This window comes from Perca flavescens, chromosome 7, assembly GCF_004354835.1.
Source record: "Perca flavescens isolate YP-PL-M2 chromosome 7, PFLA_1.0, whole genome shotgun sequence".
Classification (NCBI taxonomy): Eukaryota; Metazoa; Chordata; class Actinopteri; order Perciformes; family Percidae; genus Perca; species Perca flavescens.
In genome coordinates this window covers 8363011-8384517 of record NC_041337.1, presented here as the reverse complement: position 1 = coordinate 8384517, position 21507 = coordinate 8363011, and the positions used below count along the sequence as shown (strand labels likewise).

At 42.1% G+C, this 21507-nt stretch overlaps 1 protein-coding gene across 3 annotated transcripts in view; it reads right to left on the bottom strand.

The window, feature by feature from the left end:
• Window positions 1–21507, bottom strand: part of hspg2 (heparan sulfate proteoglycan 2) — a 131787-nt gene that overhangs the window by 26837 nt on the left and 83443 nt on the right. For 2 of the 3 annotated variants that reach the window (XM_028582819.1, XM_028582821.1), the window contains 19 exons: window positions 20687–20779; window positions 20506–20598; window positions 19640–19870; window positions 18883–18996; window positions 18206–18333; window positions 17138–17224; window positions 16899–16957; window positions 15887–16051; window positions 15260–15370; window positions 14553–14653; window positions 13760–13940; window positions 11241–11300; window positions 8996–9118; window positions 8667–8819; window positions 7801–7961; window positions 7470–7547; window positions 5730–5865; window positions 1853–2004; window positions 1090–1234 (listed from right to left, as the gene is read on the bottom strand). In XM_028582819.1, the coding sequence (XP_028438620.1) occupies window positions 1090–1234; window positions 1853–2004; window positions 5730–5865; window positions 7470–7547; window positions 7801–7961; window positions 8667–8819; window positions 8996–9118; window positions 11241–11300; window positions 13760–13940; window positions 14553–14653; window positions 15260–15370; window positions 15887–16051; window positions 16899–16957; window positions 17138–17224; window positions 18206–18333; window positions 18883–18996; window positions 19640–19870; window positions 20506–20598; window positions 20687–20779 (2371 nt within the window). The remainder of the gene's footprint in view (window positions 1–1089; window positions 1235–1852; window positions 2005–5729; window positions 5866–7469; window positions 7548–7800; window positions 7962–8666; window positions 8820–8995; window positions 9119–11240; window positions 11301–13759; window positions 13941–14552; window positions 14654–15259; window positions 15371–15886; window positions 16052–16898; window positions 16958–17137; window positions 17225–18205; window positions 18334–18882; window positions 18997–19639; window positions 19871–20505; window positions 20599–20686; window positions 20780–21507) is intronic. The other variant, XM_028582820.1, reaches the window with a different exon arrangement.

The following is a 21507-nucleotide window of genomic DNA, read 5'->3' as shown; positions in this document are numbered from 1 at the left end:
GAGACCTAAAGATACTATTATCCTTAGGCCTTCAAATTAATGGCTGAAGCAATGACGCAAATGGAAATGTCAAACTGAACTAAATCTGCCAAAATAAAAGGAGGAAAAAAAAAGTGAAATCCAGTTCATAACTTCGGGCATCAAATGCCTTTCAAGCGGAGAATCTGCACACAGTTAAAAAAGACTTGACAGACAGAAACCAGGGTTTTAAACTCCATTACTGTGATGTGACTGTGATGATCTCACTTCATTCAGCTGACTTATTATTCACAGAGACCCGAATTAACAAATTGCTATTCAATGTGACTAAGTGCTTCCTTGGCAGCAGTGAAAGGCCTCAAACATTGCTGAAGTCCAGGAAGGAGTGGATGAGGATGAGATCATGGGACAGTAGCGAGGAAAATCATTCAATCTGAGGTCACTGGGCTGCACTGGAAAGTACAACTGGAAGGTCCATTCATGAAGTAAGGCAGTGTTAGTGTGAGAAAAACACCCTGCCATGTAATGCCCTGCCCTGAATGTGTTTCTCCCAGCCTCTGACTGATGCTGCCATCATCAAGGGTTGAGAGCTCCACCTATCTAGAAAATATGTTTCTTTCAACATTAGGGGGGGCAAATTAGAACCGGGGTGTCTGGGTCATCCCCCAGGAAATTTTGAGCATCAAACGCTTAATTTCCTGCATTCCGGTGAATTTTTCCGGTGAACAATTCGTACCTTTTTTGCATGCAAATGTCTTTATTTATGTAAATAGTATTAATTCAGTAATTCATGTTTATGTATTGTTCAAAACGTTCTGCAGATGCAAAACATTACACGTGTTTCGGGATGTTTTTTTTGAGGAATTATGCACATCTTGACAACAAATATTTGCTTGCCACATTTAAACTCTTTGACTTTATAACCCCCCGTGCCTATGCTGTCATGTCTAATCACATTTTTGGATATCAAGCACAGTGTAGTACAGGGGGGTCGTTTGAAAAAAGAGCAAAAGTTTGAAAAAAGAGCAAAAGTGGACTCTTTGTTTTTTTTCTGTCTTCCAGACAGTCAACATACCACCCGTACGAGGCCTGTAGCGTTGACGAACTTACGTGAAGAAGATGACGTGACGGACACAGAGACAGAGGCCTGGTGGACATGAGATCCTGGGTTCCCAGGGTTGCCCAGCACCCGACAGATATACTCCCCTGAATCCTCTGGAGTGGCTGACTGGATACGCAGCTGACTGCCCAGAACCTGCACACAGCAGACAAGGAATGGAATCGCCTCTTTTTCAGCTTACAAGAAAACTCATCATTTTACTTCTGAGGAATTACTACTACTACCACTTCTAATACTACTACTACTACCGACAAATAATAGAAATATGTATCTTTCTTTGCTTTTTTATCTTGTCTTAAGTGTTTTAAGCTGCTGCAACAGAAACTATTTCTGCTGGGATTAATAAAGTTAATCTGTCTGTCTGTCTGTCTGTATGTATGTATGTATGTATGTACTGTATGTATGTATGTACTGTATGTGTCTGTCTTTCTGTCTGTCTGTATCTATCTATCTATTTATCAATCCTTTTAACTAAGAGTTAGTTTGCCTTGCTTGAGTTTACTGTACATGTACAGAAGAACTCAAACTACACATTGGGCTACAGAATCTAGATCAATGTGTTTACTTGTTCATAATAACTCTAATGTCAGTGCTGTGCAGTGATTCTGACCCAGATAACCACATTACAGATGGGTTTGGAAAGTATGTTTCTGCTGCATCACATTCAAAGATGTAGACATCCATTACCTTTACCTTTACATCAAATGTGGGCACAATGATGCACTTTCCATTTTTGCATTGTTGTGTGATTACCTGGTGGTTGGAGGAGAGTCGTCCACCGGCTTTCGTCCAGGTGACTTGGGGAGGAGGATTTCCAGGGGCGAAGCAGTTGAGCTCCAGACTCTGGCCCTCCTGGACATCAGCTATAGATGGCTGGATGCTGACCACTGAGGAGCTATGGTCCGCTGCACAAACACAAACAGTATAGACTGGTTTTTGGATGAATTATAACAAAATTATTCACGGTTGATGCAAGGGCTTTTGATACTTGTTTTGTATTCCTTTCCTTTTATATGTAATCAGTAGTTTGATTGTTTGTTTTTTTACAAGAAGAAAAGACAAAATGTCAAAATAGCCTTCAACATAAGGCTACAAGAAAACCGAGAAAAGATACACAAAATGGACAATGATATAAAATGATAAACAAATCTGACAAACTGGGCAAAAGAAAATTAACAGTAGAAAATAACCAAGTAACTGAAATACATACATTACTAATATATATATATATATATATATATATATATATATATATATATATATATAGCCTCTGCCGTGAAAGAGGCAAAGCAGCGGGTGTGGGAGAAGTTTGAGAAGACATGGAGAAGGACTTTCGGTCGGCACCAAAGTGCTTCTGGAAAACTGTTCGCCACCTCAGGAGGGGGAAGGGGAACCATCCAAGCTGTGTACAGTAAGGATGGGACACTGTTGACCTCAACTGAGGAGGTAATAGGGCGGTGGAAGGAGCACTTTGAGGAACTCCTGAATCCGACTAATACGCCCTCTATGTTAGAGGCAGAGCTGGAGGATAATGGGGGATTGTCGCCGATTTCCCAGGCGGAAGTCACTGATGTAGTCAAACAACTACACAGTGGCAAAGCCCCGGGATTGATGAGATCCGTCCAGAAATGCTCAAGGCTCTGGGTGTGGAGGGGCTGTCCTGGTTGACACGCCTTTTCAACATTGCGTGGAAGTCTGGGACGGTGCCAAAGGAGTGGCAGACTGGGGTGGTGGTTCCCTTTAAAAGGGGGACCAGAGGGTGTGTGCCAATTATAGGGGTATCACACTTCTCAGCCTCCCTGGTAAAGTCTACTCCAAGGTGCTGGAAAGGAGGGTTCGGCCGATAGTCGAACCTCGGGTTGAGGAGGAACAATGCGGATTCCGTCCTGGTCGTGGAACAACGGACCAGCTCTTTCTCTCGCAAGGATACTGGAGGGAGCCTGGGAGTATGCCCAACCGGTCTACATGTGTTTTGTGGATTTGGAGAAGGCGTATGACCGGGTCCCCGGGAGATACTGTGGGAGGTGCTGCGGGAGTATGGGGTGAGGGGGTCTCTTCTCAGGGCCATCCAATCTCTGTACAACCAAAGCGAGAGCTGTGTCCGGGTTCTCGGTAGTAAGTCGGACTCGTTTCAGGTGAGGGTTGGCCTCCGCCAGGGCTGCGCTTTGTCACCAATCCTGTTTGTAATATTTATGGACAGGATATCGAGGCGTAGTCGGGTGGGGAGGGGTTGCAGTTTGGTGGGCTGGGGATCTCATCGCTGCTCTTTGCAGATGATGTGGTCCTGATGGCATCATCGGCCTGCGACCTTCAGCACTCACTGGATCGGTTCGCAACCGAGTGTGAAGCGGTTGGGATGAGGATCAGCACCTCTAAATCTGAGGCCATGGTTCTCAGCAGGAAACCGATGGAATGCCTTCTCCAGGTAGGGAATGAGTCCTTACCCCAAGTGAAGGAGTTCAAGTACCTTGGGGTTGTGTTCGCGAGTGAGGGGACAATGGAGCGGGAGATTGGTCGGAGAATCGGGCGCAGCGGGTGCGGTATTGCATTCAATCTATCGCACCGTTAGGATTTAAAAGAGAGCTTAGCCAGAAGGCAAAGCTCTCGATCTACCGGTCAGTTTTCGTTCCTACCCTCACCTATGGTCATGAAGGCTGGGTCATGACCGAAAGAACGAGATCCAGGGTACAAGCGGCTGAAATGGGTTTCCTCAGGAGGGTGGCTGGTGTCTCCCTTAGAGATAGGGTGAGAAGCTCAGTCATCCGTGAGGAGCTCGGAGAGAGCCGCTGCTCCTTTGCGTCGAAAGGAGCCAGTTGAGGTGGTTCGGGCATCTGGTAAGGATGCCCCTGGGCGCCTCCCTAGGGAGGTGTTCCAGGCACGCCCAGCTGGGAGGAGGCCTCGGGAAGACCCAGGACTAGGTGGAGGGATTATATCTCCAACCTGGCCTGGGAACGCCTTGGGATCCCCCAGTCGGAGTTGGTTAATGTTGCTCGGGAAAGGGAAGTTTGGGGTCCCCTGCTGGAGCTGCTCCCCCCGCGACCCGACACCGGATAAGCGGACGAAGATGGATGGATGGATGGATGGATGGATGGATGGATATATATATATACACAGTGAGGAAAATAAGTATTTGAACAGCCTGCTATTTTGCAAGTTCTCCCACTTAGAAATCATGGAGGGGTCTGAAATTGTCATCGTAGGTGCATGTCCACTGTGAGAGACATAATCTAAAAAAAAAAATCCAGAAATCACAATGTATGATTTTTTAACTATTTATTTGTATGATACAGCTGCAAATAAGTATTTGAACACCTGAGAAAATCAATGTTAATATTTGGTACAGTAGCCTTTGTTTGCAAGTACAGAGGTCAAACGTTTCCTGTAGGTTTTCACCAGGTTTGCACACACTGCAGGAGGGATTTTGGCCCACTCCTCCACACAGATCTTCTCTAGATCAGTCAGGTTTCTGGGCTGTTGCTGAGAAACACGGAGTTTGAGCTCCCTCCAAAGATTCTCTATTGGGTTTAGGTCTGGAGACTGGCTAGGCCACACCAGAACCTTGATATGCTTCTTACAGAGCCACTCCTTGGTTATCCTGGCTGTGTGCTTCGGCTCATTGTCCTTTTGGAAGACCCAGCCTCGACCCATCTTCAATGCTCTAACTGAGGGAAGGAGGTTGTTCCCCAAAATCTCGCAATACATGGCCTCGGTCATCCTCTCCTCAATACAGTGCAGTCGCCCTGTCCCATGTGCAGAAAAACACCCCCAAAGCATGATGCTACCACCCCCATGCTTCACAGTAGGGATGGTGTTCTTGGGATGGTACTCATCATTCTTCTTCCTCCAAATACGGTTAGTGGAATTATGACCAAAAAGTTCTATTCTGGTCTCATCTGACCACATGACTTTCTCCCATGACTCCTCTGGATCATCCAAATGGTCATTGGCAAACTTAAGACGGGCCTTGACATGTGCTGGTTTAAGCAGGGGAACCTTCCGTGCCATGCATGATTTCAAACCATGACGTCTTAGTGTATTACCAACAGTAACCTTGGAAACGTTGGTCCCAGCTCTTTTCAGGTCATTGACCAGCTCCTCCTGTGTAGTATATACAGTAAATATATATATATATATATATATATATATATATATATATATATATATATATATATATATATATACACACACACACACACACACACACACACACACACACACACACACACACACACACACACACACACACACATACATACACCCATACCTAACTATACTTTGGCAAATGTGAAAATGTGTAGATAGTAAGGTGGCACATATCCCGATTCAAAGTAATGAGAAATCAAGCCAATATGTTGTTGTTGGGTTAGGGACCTGTGATAAATAAAATGTAATTCCCCCTCTTGTATTTCTCCACCTGATTGGACTATTCCTTTCCGTTTTTAACATTCAATGTGCTTTTGAATTATTATTTTTTTTAAATTATGTTGACTGACATGATTACAATGAAACCACTGTTTGCCCTACTGTGTTTCTCATATGCTGGGAGGGGTGTGGGGTGGGAATATCGGTAGAATAGGGTGTAGGGCGAGGGTTATGGGTTTGATTCTGTTTGACTACCAAGACAACTCACCTTTGAGCACAGAGACTTTGATGGGAGCACTATTTGAGCCAATGCTGTTGCTACCAACACACATGTAGGTGCCCGAGTCGGACATCTGGATGTTGGGGATGAGCAGAGTACCGATGTCGGTGCGGTCCATGCGGGCCTGGAGAGGACACACCAATAAGAGACGAGATTAGACACCCATCTCATTTACACCGCCTTATGGCTGCCATGATATACAGCACTGTGCTATTACATTTCAAAGATGTGATTTTACTAATATTTACACCATAAAAACACACATAACGCATATACTGAAGACAAAGCACATCACTTACCTGTCATGTCGCTTGAAACAACACAAATATGACAATGCTGACATTATGACATTACTAATAGCGACAAAAAAGCACTACACTACAGCGTAGATCTTTAAGACAAGACAAGAGCTGTTATTGCTACAGTTCAGTCTCTCTGTAAATGGATTTGGATTCATGATTTCTATGACACACTGGCAGTAGTGCCAACGTTTCTACAATGATTGGTGGGGTTATAATTTGTTAATATACCATGATTCGTGATGACAAAATTATCTTTATTCTAAAACAAGATTAATGATTGATGATTTATTTGGATTGATTCAGAGTATGAAACAAATTAGAAGAAGTTAGAATTGACAGCTTGTGACACATTGATTTGAGACAGAGGTTACTTAATAAGCATTACAAAGCAGTCCAAAGTCTGAGAATAATCACTAGCCAGTGCCCCGGAAATCAAAGTATTCACCATCAAATATCGAGCAAAAAACAAAACCGTTTTTTAAGAACACCTATGACTGTCTGGCTCACGAGCAATCAACAACTTGACATGTTTGTACACTACTCCACATGGCAGTCAGAGGCCCAGCAAGGCTGAAAACGAGCTTTCACAAAGTTTGGAAACACCTCAGAGGGGAGGGGAATCAGGAGGGGAGGGTCTGGGGAGGGATTACTGTATCCGGGGGGTGTTGGGGCATCCATGGACAAAGCTGCTTAGCTCCGGCCCATTCAACCGTGAGGGAGGCTAAACCGAGCAGTGGCTAAGGCGGGCCCGGGCTCAATGTGTGTCTGAACCCATTGAGGAGTTTTCAAAGCAAGCCGTTTGCTAGAGCATACAGAATTTCTGCGTGGTCGCACGGCAGAGCCCGGCTCCCCCTGGGAAAGGCTGACACAACGCAGTGGCTCTCTGAGGCAGAACTAAACAGGCCCCGAAGCCCTCGTTGAGCCGCGGAGGGCTGCGCAGAAAACCAGACTAACACAATACCCCCTTGGGTAGGGGGGCAGAGGGCTGCGCCTGGCACGGAGCAAAATATGTCTGAAATACCTACAGTACCTCCTGTATACTTAGTGCTGTTAATACACGCAATGGAATGATGAGGGTCAACTGAGTGATGAGAGCCCAAACAAGTCAGGGTTGGTATGATGTGGACAGTACAAAACAAAAAGACTATGGAGCACTTGCATTAATAAAACGCAACATTAAAACATGTATAAATACACTAAGAAATCAGCCAGACCCAGCTGGCTGATTGTTTTTCTTTTATGTATTTGGCTTCAGCTCTAAATGGACTTAGTGAGCAGCTGTGGTGAATTAACGGGGATTACAAAGTGTGAATCAAGGACAAGTTTGATCATGCACTTAGTGGACAATGTGAAGACGAGGTCAGTAGAGGACAATGGTTGTGAACTACGAGACAGGACAGACAAGACAGCGGACAGATGGACAGACCTGCAGCTCCTCAATACGTCTCTGTAACACATCGAGACTGTTGCTTTTAAACTGATGGAAACCGTGAGAGGGAATGGCCTGAGCAAACGTCAGAACAGGGTGGGATCACAAAAAAAGAAAAAAAGGAGGAGACAAACAGAGGGAAAAATAAAGGTCAATGGTTAAAATGTGCAACAAGTCATTAAAAACTGACACAGTATGATGAAATTCCATCGGCACCGGACACACCTTGAAGTGCAAGATAGAGACACAGCACAGCAGAATGTAAATAGAGTAATCAATCCATGTTAAAGTCATCGTCAAGGCACTGAGGCAGCAGGAGGCGTCTCACCTGTGGAGGGATTTGTCCTCCATTTTTCAGCCAGGTGAGCTTAGGGGTGGGTACTCCTGTTGCTCGGCAGTACAACCTCAAGTTGTCGCCTTCGTGGGCTTCAATTTTTTGGGGACTGACTTGGACTTGGGGCTGGGTGCCTAGGCCACTTGGGTTGGACTCTGATCAAAAACATAAAATTATGATTGTTTAAAAAGACAACATATACTCACCACAACCACCCAAACTTCTTGTGCTTGACAGTCCCCAATTCAGTTGTTAACCGTTTTACTTTTGTGATAAACATGAACTTTTCTTAAGTAATAAAACCATTTAAAAGTGTACCTGTGACATTCTAAAATGTAGTGTTACAGTAGAACAAGTAGTAACAACCATGAAGTCAATAAATCTCTCCAGATTTTGCTAACATTAGCCACTGTAAACTAAACTTCATTTCTGAGAGAAAGATTATGTTATTTATTTTTTCAAAAGTTGCCTCATAATGGTAAGCTAAAGAAAGCATTTAACCTAGTTTAAAAAAATAGTTACTTGGGATGCTTCTGTTGTTTTTCAATAAATTCTTGATCCATTGAAAATACACTGAACATAGAAGGAACAATCTCATTATACTGGGATGATTCCTCTTTTAAGAAACATTCTAACTGCTGTGTTTTCAACTCGCAAGTTTCCATAACTTAAGGGGACATTGTATTGACTTACGAGAACTCCATGGAGCCTTTACCCAACCTAAACAAATCTCAATCATAACATCTAAAAAGTTACATTATGGGGACGTTTTGTCCCCAAAAGGGAGGCGAGTCCCCACAATGTACACGTCGCCATAATCTACACACACACACATACAAACAAACAAACACAAAGCATACTTTGTACATAAAGGGAAACCCGCGCTACGTGCTCCCCATGAGTGTTCAGGGCCTTGCAGGTGTACTCTCCCTCATCAGCTGGGTCCACTGCTGTGAAGGTCAGAACGCCACCTCGTACCACCGCTCTGGGACTCATTCTGTTCCCTGGACCCCCTGCAACAATCACACAGTCACTGAGGGCTCCATGGTTAAGAGCTGTGACCCATATACTGATGTGAATTTGTGGAAACATCCAACAGAAAACAGCATTTCCACTCAAATGATTTTGAACATAACTCAATAAAGGCCTGCACCAAACGCTGCAAAAGTGGAGAACTAACTGGCCATACCTTTCCATTCAATAGCAGCGGTTGGGTTCCCGGTCACTGTGCAGCGGAACTCTGCCCGCTGGCCCTGCTGGACATTCAGCACTGAGGGAGTGACTGTGGCCACAGGCACGGCACCCTCTGCAGCTATGGAAGGAGACACGCCAGTCAAACACAGCTCAAACCGGAGATTGAAACTTCCCAGTGGCATGTGGAGAAATAATAAGAGTGAGAATGCAGGCTGCTCTATTGGCGTGGTGGTGAAGTGGAATATAAAACCTTGTCAGGAGTCTACAACCACGGCTTGGGCATTACATTAAGCTGTGGGAATGCTTTTGATTATAACGAATTGATGAGACTGAGAGAGGCCTCTGCCCGTGCCCTCACCCTCACCCTTGGCAGTCTCGATCTTCAGAGCAGACCAAACAGATGAGAAGTGGCAGGCAGGCGTTGGCATGGCCTCAGGACATACTGCTGCCTGCGCCAGTTTGGCTGGCTGCTAGACTTCGTATTCAATCCCGTATGATCCCAGGGTGACAGAGCAAAAGAAAGGCCTCTTTCAGTAGGGAGGGAGGAGTATGAGGCTATCTAAGCACGCTGAAAACCTCTGGGACTGTGCGAGCCTGGGCCGAGCTCTGACTCTTTGACCTTAGTGACACCAATACTCCAGGGCGGAGGGAAGTTTTGTTGTCCATTGTGGGACACATGTGGGCCTAAAATCTACACTGAACACACAGGTGACATTTAAGAATGATAATTGATTGGATTGTGGGTAAACATTTTCAGAAGCGCAATTTAAATTAAATTCCATCCACCTGCATTGTATTGGGGGGGGAGGCTGACTGATAACTCAAGACCTGGACTGGTAAATCCCAAATTATCCTCTTGGATAGATATCACCATCCAGTAGTTGTTAAGAAACAAATGTGGCGCTAGAGAAAAAGTCAGGGGATCATCAAAGTAATAAGGATTGATCTGCTGGGGACCAAGAATGTCTCTACAAAATGTAGTGCCAATCCAGCTTGAAGAGGTTGAAATATTTCACAATTTAAGTGAAAACTTTGACCTGCGGGGTGGCTCTAAATGAAAAGTCAGGGGATCACCAAAGTCACTGGATTCATCCTCTGGGAAGGCAGTAAAGACAGATATCTCTAAATCTGGAAAGTATACTTTCGATGTATGTAATCTGTAACTTCTTAATGACATACACAATACAGTTCGCCTTCCATCTAATAATATCACATTGTTATTTTAAGTCCACTTCCATCTGTTTGAAACTAGGCCCCGCATACCGGACACAAGTCTCCTACCCACATTCAGCTATGATGTAATGAGGTTGTGATGGGATGTATTAAGCACAGTATGATGTTTGAAGCCCAGATGACAGCTACTTTTCAGTATAGTAGGTTTCCTGAGGAGGAAAAGGAAAGAGAACAGTACGAAGAGAAAGAAGAAGGGCTACTCTTTTCTCTGAATGTGGAGACATTGTAAGTAAGCATCTAGCTCCTGATAATGTCAATAATTTAAAATGCAATAAATGTCCCCTTTCATTAAACCTGATTATACAGCAATTTGCTTAGTAATGTAATTCAATTAACTTAAAGGGATTTTATTTTGTCATATTTAAAAAAAATATATTATAATTAAACAAATTCATATAATAGGCTTTATTATATGTATTATGTTTAGAGGGACATTTTCCTACATTATCCCATTAATTATCATTTCTCTTGAGTTATAACAGGTTTGTCATCTAAGATACCAGTTCTAAAGTGCATTTGAAAAAAATATTTTCTATTTTTTACAGTACGGCCTATAGCCACTGTACATCACTGACTGTAATCTCTTTTTCAATGATGGAAACTTGACTCAACATTCATGAAGGAGTTGCCCTTAGAATGAACATGCACTTTTTCCTGCAGTGATGGACCCCAATGAACCCAAAGAGCCATGTAGGAGCCAGTAATGCTCATGTACAATCCAAGCTTCGACAACAACTCAGATATACCGGAAAACAAATAGCCATCTTTAGATCCAAGTTGAACTAAAGACTCTTGTTTACAAAGAGCATAAGACAGCAAATGCTCCGGACCATCATGTTCATAGAGAGAGTTTCTGCAGATGCTGCTTGGTTGATTGTACATGGGCGCTACAAGGCCACCAGCATATCCATGCTGAGGAAGAAGAGTGCATGCATGACACAGAGAGGGAAGAGGCGGGTCCGTCCAGGGAGCCCGGCAGAGAGGAAACCATGCCCATGCGGACTTACTCTTTCCGTGTCCTTCAAACATTTCATAGGCTGTGTAAAACATCTGAGTCTGTGAGGCCTCTGGAGTTGTGGGAGGAAGGGGACAGGTAAACTGACAGATCAGGTTTCAAGGTAGCAGCAGTTTACCTCCCATCTCCCCCTGGAGACACCTATCCATCTCCAAATGTAGGCCGCTGTGGTTTTGTCCAATTGATTCCACAAAACATCAATGCAAACATGCTAAAAAAAAACATCATGAACTTGAATTAAACTGGCACCGACTTGACATCAAGAACTTATTTTTATTTTTTTAACCATTTGAGCTGATGATTCATTTTCCTACCTGACATTTTTATCATGATGGTCGGTGCCATTTAGTTCAAAGCTATGTGCGTTCAATTTTCACACTTACCTGGTATATTTATTGAGAAAATGAAGAACACCGTGAATTGAAGTATGTTGGTTAGAATGTCCATTTGAATGTAACAGTTCATGCTTATCTCACAGTCTACACCAACCAAAAACAAAAACGCTTCACAATGAGGCTTATGCTTTAAATTCAAAACCAAGATACACAAACACATACTGTACACACGTCCAATCAGAGATAATGACTATGAGAACGGTGCAGCAGCACAAGGAGAGATGGAGTTATGCAGAGTTGCCACAAATGAGGCATGCAGGTTAGTAGCAGGAAGCAGTTTAAAACATCGAAACCCTAGTTTCATTTCAGCTGTTAAAAAAAGCCAACATACAGCTTGTGGTTATCCTAAATTAATCAAGGTAATATATGTAAATGGGCTCCATCCATGAATTAGCAAATCACTTGGATCAATTATTTTAATCAATTTAGCCTTTTTTTACAATTTTTTTTTTCACAGTTAAGATAAATACATTACAATGTGACATGTGTGCATTACATCCTTAAAAAGAAATGTTTAAAAAAATGAGTAAAAATCTTTACAGAAGCACCTTTGGATATATTTGCAATCATATAGCCTTTGAGTCATGAATGAACAAATAAAGCTAATGCAGTTATTGTAAAGCAATGAAGAGGAACAAAAAAAAGTATTTTAAAATGTGACATGTAATTGAAGTGTAAGATATTCTCAGATATATAAAAATATTTTCTTATAAAAACACAAATTGCTTAACTGTAAACACACACACACATCATACAAGGTAATGGCATTCACGTGGCCAATTCTCTTGAAAATAAATTCCAAAAAGAAAAATTCATTTAATTCAATTCATCTGATATATTTGATTTTATGGAAACATTTCAAGATAACATATTTCAGTCAAAAAAGAAAATGTCCCAACAACATTGACAGGATGTAAATAAAAAAGACCATAATATACAATTGAAAATGATTATTGACAAATTTAGGATTAAAAAAAAACATGATTTTTCCCTTTTCTTTTGCATTTCAGTCAGGTCTTAAATATTTTACCAACTAAATCAGACAAGTAACAATTGGTACAAACAGGACAGACTTTTGCCGACACTAAAGGAATGAAGGAGTGAAATTACAGCAGTATAACAGCACGTTTAGAGAGTGAATTCAATCAACTGCATGGCTAATAGCACTGTTTTGTTCATTCAGGCAGGAATACTGTATGGAGTGGACAACAAAAATAAATCAGGGGGCGGGGGGGGGTTTCCTACTTCACCTCTCTTCCGGATACACTGAAGTCCTCTTTGAATGTCAGTCGCAGAGTCACTAAGCACCAATGGTGGCATCCACATTCCTCCTCATCATCATTATACACTACAGCTCAGGCAGGAATTGGCCCCAGGAGCCCAAAGTTCACAAGACACCAGAATCCAGCACCCTGCTAGTGAAACCTCTAACAGCAGAAACCAGCAACTCTACCAGGGATCAAGAAGCAACTAAACCACCACCGATTAATTCAACCCATGTGAAGAAAATTTGAAGAGGAAAGAAAAATCTGCAGTAGCCTCAGTAGAGTGTAGGCGGAAAGCATTCCAGTACCTACGAATCACTGACCCGAAAAAGAGTGCTCATTTGGACTAAGTGTAGTGGATGTGTCATGACTTGGAGTGCCCATTAGTTAAACCTAAAACTGCATACTTGACCCCATATGTTATCTGGAAAATTTGTACTCTACAATTTTAGTTTTTAACCAAACCCACAAGCTGTATTTCTTCATATAAAGTCTAGGAAAAATCCACGGATCAGACATACAAGACAGCGAGTTAAAAAAGGCAAGTAAGAAGAGGATTGGCAGTATGATTAAAAAAAAAAAAAAAAAAAAAAAAAAAAAAAAGACAGCTTTTATGTTGATATCTGAGAGAAGAAGGCAAAAGCGTTGGGAGTTAGAAACGCAAGCTTATTATGCTGTTAACCCAGAGCTGAGTGTTTATAGTGCATGATGACAGATTTGGTGAACGAGAGAAGCATGCACCATCGCAAGCTGGAGGGAGACTCAAGTTTAGGAGGGAAGGGAAACTACAGGAGCCAGAGCTGGTAGGATAGCAGGGGGTGATGGGTAATGCGGTGCCGAGGATCACGAACCTGGCACGTAGAGGATGGCGTTGCCCTCGTCCATGGCAAACATGTTGGAGCCCGTGCAAACGTAGACGCCTGCGTCCTCGGGCTGGACGTTCTGAATCGTCAGGATGCCGTTAAAGTCCATGGCCCGGTTGGGCAGCTTCCCGTTGCCCGTCCGTGTCCACACCAGGGTGTAGGCTGGTGACTGTGGAGAGAGGGGGAGCACATAAAACACACACAAATCACAAGATGCATGCAACCTCAAACATGGGAGAAAAATGCTCTTGTTGTTCAGCTGCAGACCAACTATATATAATATAGGCTAAATGTTCTGCTGTGTGTACTTACGGCATCGTAGCAACGACACTACCAACATGTGCTTTCTATTCTACATACACTTCATTGGACTGCACCATAGTTTTAGAGTTTTAAAATAATGAAAAATATAGTAAGACAGCACAAAGTTAAAACATCTTATGTTAAAATAACACTTTGACGTTTTATTTTTTTCATTCGCTTTCTTGCTGAGAAGATCAATACAGTATCTCTCTCATGTCTGTATGCTAATTATGTAGCCAGGCAACCAACAGGGAGTTTTAATTAGAGGAGCTGATAGATGGAGATTTTTACCTTTGAGACAGAGCCAAGCTAGCAGTTTCCCCCTGTTTACAGTCTTTATGCTAAGCTAAGCTAACCAACTACTGGTTCTAGCTTCATAGTAGTATTAATCTTCTCATCTCTTGGCAAGAAAGTGAATAAGAGTATTCCCAACATGTTGAACTGCTCCTTTAAAATATATATTTCTGGTTAAGCTTACCTTGCTCTTTGCAGTACAGATGAAGCTGACAGTAGACCCCACCCTGACAGTCTGGGCTTTGGGCTCCTCGACCGTCACCTCAATGGCTTTGGATGGGGCACCTGGTCAAATGCAGAGACACAATTAGTTTATACTGATTGCTCATAAATACAGGTAGCGTATCGCAAATATCCAAAATGAAAGCAAACCAATCCAGACTTACAGGGCAGCCTGTAAAAAAATCTAAAATTGTAATAACTGGCTGTTTTTATATTGGCATAACAGCAGCAACACATCTTTGTTCTTTCTGTTATCTTTGCTGCCTTTTCCTCATCCATGAAGGTAGATGTGGAATGTACTTTTAAAGCTGATAAACTGCAGCAATCCTGCCAAAATGTATCAAACCCAGTCTGCTCAACATCAGATACAAGTCATTTCAATAACCAGTGGTATGACAAATAACTATTTCAAATTTACTTTAAATTAATAATACATATTTTTTAAATTTTTTGCCAGCTTGGTTACAGTATGCTTATCCCAACACCTTCAAAACTCCAAATACCAAGAATGCACCACACCAGAGTCAACTGTATTGAAGAATGAGGTGTTCAATAATGCGTGCATAAGCAAACCCATGTGTTAAACCATGGACGGTATCTATGTGTGCTGCAATGAGCAGCATGAGGGGAGAAAAACAATTGCTAATATGGCAGTGAGACCATACACACTTGTGACAACAATTTCCGCACGGCTCCGGTTGGTGCTGTGCTGGTCTCTGCAGGTGCAGATGTAGACGCCGGCATCGCCCGGCTGGACACTGGAGAAGTACAGCTCTGCTCCTGCACACACAGATGAGCAACAGGTGTCGTATTCGCACATAACATTGCCCTATATGTTTATTTATTATATAAATTTTGTTTAGATTCAAAGCCAAAAGAAAGAGTGCATTATTAGATTCTTGGATCTACAGGATATTATTACATCCATCCATCCCGCACTAGTTGTGGCCATGTGTTTGAAGTGTGTGCTGTGAAAGTAGGAAAAAAAAGTGTTGCACACTCTGGCTCCATATGCATTTCTCTGATGACGCTTCGGCCCTCAGGGCCTTCTTCAACTTTAACAATCAAAGTCAGACACATGCACGGATGTTGTATAGGCCACACCCTAGTCACACATCTGATGGTGATCAGATAATCATGTTCCACCATCAGGGTGAGAAAAAACCCACTAAGAGGCCTTTAGCAAATCAAAACTGCAAGCCAATCACATAACTATGAATTAAAAGACACAAGCCACTATGTTTCATACCATATATAGAGATTTAAATTTGTTTTGTTTTGAAGTGTGTGTCATACCTTGTCTGCGTCTGTCAGCACTGCTGGAGACGGGCCGTCCATCCTCTCTGGACCAGTAGAAATAGTGTGGAGGAGAGCCGGACACCTGGCACCGGAGAGTGACAGGGCTACCCGGGGAGGACAGGACCCTCTCTGGATAAACTTTCACCACCAGCGAGGCTGCAACTGCAAAGGTCATAACAAAGTCATCAGGAATACTCTCTGAGAACATCAAAACAAGCAGCATCAGTGTAGGGACAGTAGGGCTGGGAAAAAAATAGATTTGATTTAAAAATCAAGTTGGTAGGTCAAATTGATTCATATTTTCAAAAAATCTATTTTGTTTTTTGTTGATGCACTTTAATTAAATACAATAAATATATATTTTTAAAATATATTTACAGTTCGCAGTTATTTTGTTTTAAATGGAAGGGGGTAAAAATCGAATCGAAACGTAAATCAAGTTTTTTTATAAAAAAAATCACAGATTTTTTTAGGGAAAAAAAATCGCCCAGCTCTACTAGCCAGGCCTGGTGACAAAATCCAACTATATGCTCAAGTGTAAAAATAACAAGTTGTGGTTCTACGAGGGTTATGTGCTGGACTATCTCTTGGCTGACTGCAGTGACTTCATGGAGGCGAACTTGCGTTTCCTAGGTTGGCGGAGGTATGTCCCCGCCCTGCTCTGCCTCTGATTGGCTTATCCTGGTATTCTTACCCTAACCCTAATCCCATAATCAATTCCATTCCTCATGCCCTAAAACCTAACCAATCCAACCAACAAAGCCAATCAGAAGCAAAATAGGGCGGGTCGTGCCTTCACCATCTTAGAAAATGCAAATGTGCTTCCTATACAGTCCTTGCTTTTGTCTATTTTTGTTTTTAGCATGCTATAGTAAATATTTCAAGCACAAGCATTTTATTTAATTTTGGAAACAAAGGCACAATCTTGATTTCTTTTTCCTTTTTTTATACTTTCATGATCATAAGCACTGTCCCGTCATATTTCTACTAAAGCAAAATGTAGCCCTACCATCATGTGGGCGACACTTCTGTCTCTCCTGTGGGTTGCCGACGTATCCAGAAGCACAACTGATGATGGTAAAAACAGACACAGGAACAACACTTGAGTGAAGTCAATGGCAATGTTTGATCCAGCTTTTGAACTTCTCATCATGGAAAACTGCAGTTAGTCCTTTTGTGAAAGTGCGTGCAATTTATCAAAATGAACCGTTGTTGACCCAATTTAAGATAATGTGTTAGTCATCTTACCGTTCACAGTACTGGCCAGTGTACCCAGGCTGACAGGCAGTACACTGGTAGTTTCCATTTCCAAGGCTCTCACAGGTGGGCGAGAACCTGTTACATGAGTTACACACACAGACAAGAAGATAACATTGTTGAGCAGAAACAAGGTTTAATGTCATCAAGTAATTTAATGTCACATTTTCTAGAAACAGCTATGAATATTTTGACGCAGGCAGAGTAAAGTAAAGGAACTCAAATATGAAACTAGTGAATTGGCACTGGAAGCAACTGCCTGAAACCGTCTCATTTTACTGAAAGATTTCTCCAACATACTGTAGCTTTTTACTAGGACTGGTCAACAAAATCCTGATAAAAGTAAGTGAGGATACAAAATCTGATGATGTCTGTAGAAATGTATGTAATATTTCATGTCAGTTGGCAGGAACAGGTTAATAATTAAGCAAAATTACATGAGCCAATAATATAATGTTAAATCACACCCTCTAGTGTAATCTTGTGGGACAATTAGCAATCAAAATATAGAAAAAAAGTAACAGAGACTATTTCTAGTTGCTCCCTGTTTAGGTAGTCAGCTTTGTAGAGATCGTGGGATTTCCCAAACAGAATAAATACCGCACATACTGTATAAACACAAAGCTACTTTGCTAGTTCAATCTAATTATTATTTTTTTTTTTTACAAGAATTGAGTCATTTAACCCGATGAATCACTTTATGTAAATATGTTGGAGAGTTTCTGTGTGTTCACTGTGGATCCTGATTTTATGAATACAAATGTTTCAGAAACAGTTTTTGATTCAACTCTGTAAAGTTGACATGGAAATGGCGGAGTGACGAGCCTGGTGTGCTCTAATGGCTCTGGGTGTGCGGTCATGTGGATCTGAGCACATTCTAAGAGTCTAGTTGACCAATCCGATTGCCTGGTCGGATCTACTTGTTGTATAATAGACATTAATCTCCAGAATTTACAAGACAGTAGAATTTGCAAGTCGCACACAGGGTTGTCTGGAGCTAATAATGGAGGTGGAATGTGAAGTCTTGGTATACAGTACATGCCAGTACTGAGTACTCACTGGTTGTCTGGGTCAGTGTGAGGGCAGGCGCAGGGCTGGCAGTCCTCCGGAGTGCCAGCAGTGGGGTCACCAAAGAAGCCAGGAGCACACTGCTCACAGAGCTCGCCCTGAGTGTTGTGCAGGCAGCTCTGGAAGGAGAAATGGATCTGTTATGAAATGTGCCCTTCTCACTAGGGTGCTATAACCTAGCACGGGGATGTTCAACAGGGGGTCCTGGACCCTTAGGGGTTCTTCAGAGTCAATGCAGCGGAGCCTCCAAATTAGACTTAAGATTTTAAAGTTTTTTCAAAAAATGTAAAAGTCTTAACGTGAATCTAATATATTATTAGCAAATATAAATCCCCACTGATGATAGGCTTACTGGCCTATAGGTAAGGTAGTGACTAAGGCCATCCACTGATACAGTTCATCCTAAGAATTCACTGTGCCACATGTATGTTTTAACATTAAAACATGCTTTATAAAATCATGTCAATAAATTGTTAGGCTATTTTAATAACGTAGTATTCTATGCAAAAAAGTTATGTATAAAGGTTTAAACTTCATTTTATACAATATATGTAGTAGCTCTGTCTCTCTTTTAGTTAAGGGGTCCTTGGCTTAAAAAAACATTGAAGACCCCTGATCTAGCTACAACAAGAACATCATCAGCCATATGCTAATCTAGTGCTACGTACCGTGCAGATGCCAGTCTCCGGGTGGCAGAAGTCAGAGTGGCCATTGCATTCACAGAGCTCACAGTGGCCCAGGTATAAACCTCCTCCAGTGCGGGTATATCCAGGGGCGCAGTCCTTAAAGAGACATCAGAGGTTTGTCTCAATACGGATACTTACGTGAGTACACTTACATGGAGAACACTCTTTACAATATGTACTCTCACTTGTGCACTGTGTACATTTCAACCGGGTAGCGCACGGCCGTTATACACTTATCGGAAATGACTCTTTTTCTTCTTCTTTTTAATGGTAAACTGCAGCCAGGCGGAGTATTCCAGCCACATATTGTCAGCCGATAAAATATATACCGGCTCTTTTTCTCACTATCTGACAACAGAATGGTGTTACTTATTACATCTGTATGGTCCGGTGTTTGTTGTTTCAATTGCAACCACATTCTCTTCCGCCTTTTTCACAAGTTTGAAAATATGATGGTGGTCCTGTAGCTTCCGCTCCGTAGCAAAGATGCTGACCGTTAAAGGCGAGTAGCGTCCAGCATTCCACACATTTTCTTTTCTTTTTTAGCTTTTATGGCCTTTAAATGACAGGACAGCTTAAAGAGAGGAAAGGGTAAACGGAGTGTGCAAGTGAGCAAGTGTAAATACAGAAGTGCACGATTTGAGACACAGCATATGTCTATATTAGCATTTTAATGACGCACAATTAGCCTGTATTGCTCCCAGTGAAGTCAACAATTCAGAAAAATGGAATCATTTACCTGGCAAGAGAGTCCCTGGTATGCAGGTGGGCAGCGGCACTGCTCCACCTCGAGGGCCTGAGCCAGGCCGCTGTAGTTGGGCACCGCGACTTCCATGTTGATATCAAAGATACTGGAGGAGCGCATCTCAGTGGAGTAGGATGCTCGAATCAGGATGTCATCCAGATCAGCCAAAACCATCAACAGGTGCTCTCGGGTGGCGGGCATGCCATCAGGACGTTGCCAGTTTTCCTGTGAAACAAAATGAAAGCCTTGGCTTTACTCGTGCAAAAACGGCATATGTATCATTTAATTAAAGTGTATTTTATAAAAAACTACGAAACCCCTAAAGGGACATAGGGAGCACGATATTCTTTTGCGTGCCAATCTGAATGGCTGCCGAGTAGAAATTATTCATCTTCCTGAAAACGCAACGAAATGTACCCGATAGTGTCATCAACAAACTTAAAGATGATAAGGTATCTGTTAACCGATTCCATGCTGTGAATGTAAAATATTAACTTAAGCCACATGTTAGCCACATTTTGCTATCCTTAGATTGGTTTCTCATGAGCACGAGATACTTTCACCAGAAAATGTTCTCATGCACACCACAAAGTATCCTGTGCTTGGGAGAAGCACGGGAAAAGAAAGAAAACCCCATTACCCTTTAGGGGATCAGTAAAAAACATAACTTCATCATTGATAAATAATCATTTATAATGCGATCATTTATGTATTCCTGCAGGAAAATCTCTTTGCATGCCCTTCTTTAGGAAGAAGCCAGATGGCAGGTTCAGTCATAGATCCCTTCAACGAGCCAGATGCTTGCTGACACACTTTCTGTTCAACATGTAACAGTAACAGCGCTGTCATGAGCCTCTCACCTCTTTGAAGACGATCTCAAAGCGCTGAGTCTCTCTGCTGCCCTGCTGCCTCCTCTGCCAGGGCTGACGAGCTACCAAAGTGATGTCGTTCCCCTACAGGAACACCACTGACAGGTCAGGGAATTCTACTAACGTAGCCATGGGAGGAAACAGTGAATCAGCATAAAGGGCATATACTTACAATAATCTGGACATCACCATCCTCAAGTATGGTTCCTCTTGGACCGGCCACGTAGGAGACGGAGTATTTGAGCTTACCGCCATAAGAACCCACCTAAGACAGGGTTAGCAAGGAAGAGCTTTAGATCTTTTGCCAGGTCAAACAGTGCTGCAATTCCCTTGATGAAACACAAACGTAACATTTAGCAAAAATCTATGCCAGATGGCTTCTTAGAGCAATACACGGTGTGCAGTTCCTTTAAATCTGATGTACTAGAAGCATGTGAAGGAGCGGTGTTTTTTTGTTGTTGTTAAAGTTACCATGTTAACAGGATTTAGTTTACTCGTCATGGGGAGTACTGCTCAGCCTGTGACAACAAGGATGGGAGTTAATTGCCTTCACAAAGTGTTTGTATTGTAATTTCTATTCTGAATTTCTTAAATCTTGCCCCTGACAAATACTCCCCATGTTCTAATAAAATCTAATGAAAACTACTTGAAACTAAACTGAATTAAAAAAAATAAAAATAATAAAAATAATAATAAAATGCCAGACTATAATAAATCTAGAGTAGAACGGAATATTTGTAGTTTCTATTACTAATTGTATGTTACAGATGGAGTGTGTGTCTCACTACAGAGGAGGAATGCAGACCAGAAAGTCAAGAGGACACTTTGGAGGGAGGGTTGGGTCAAAGTAGGGCTGAGCAATTAATAAAATGTTTAATTGCGATTACGATTTTGGCGCCTAATGATCACAAAATCAGAAAAAAACGATTATTTTTCACATTACATTGTGCAAGTAAACTCTTGTTTTGTCTTGTCTTGTGAATGAAAAAAAAA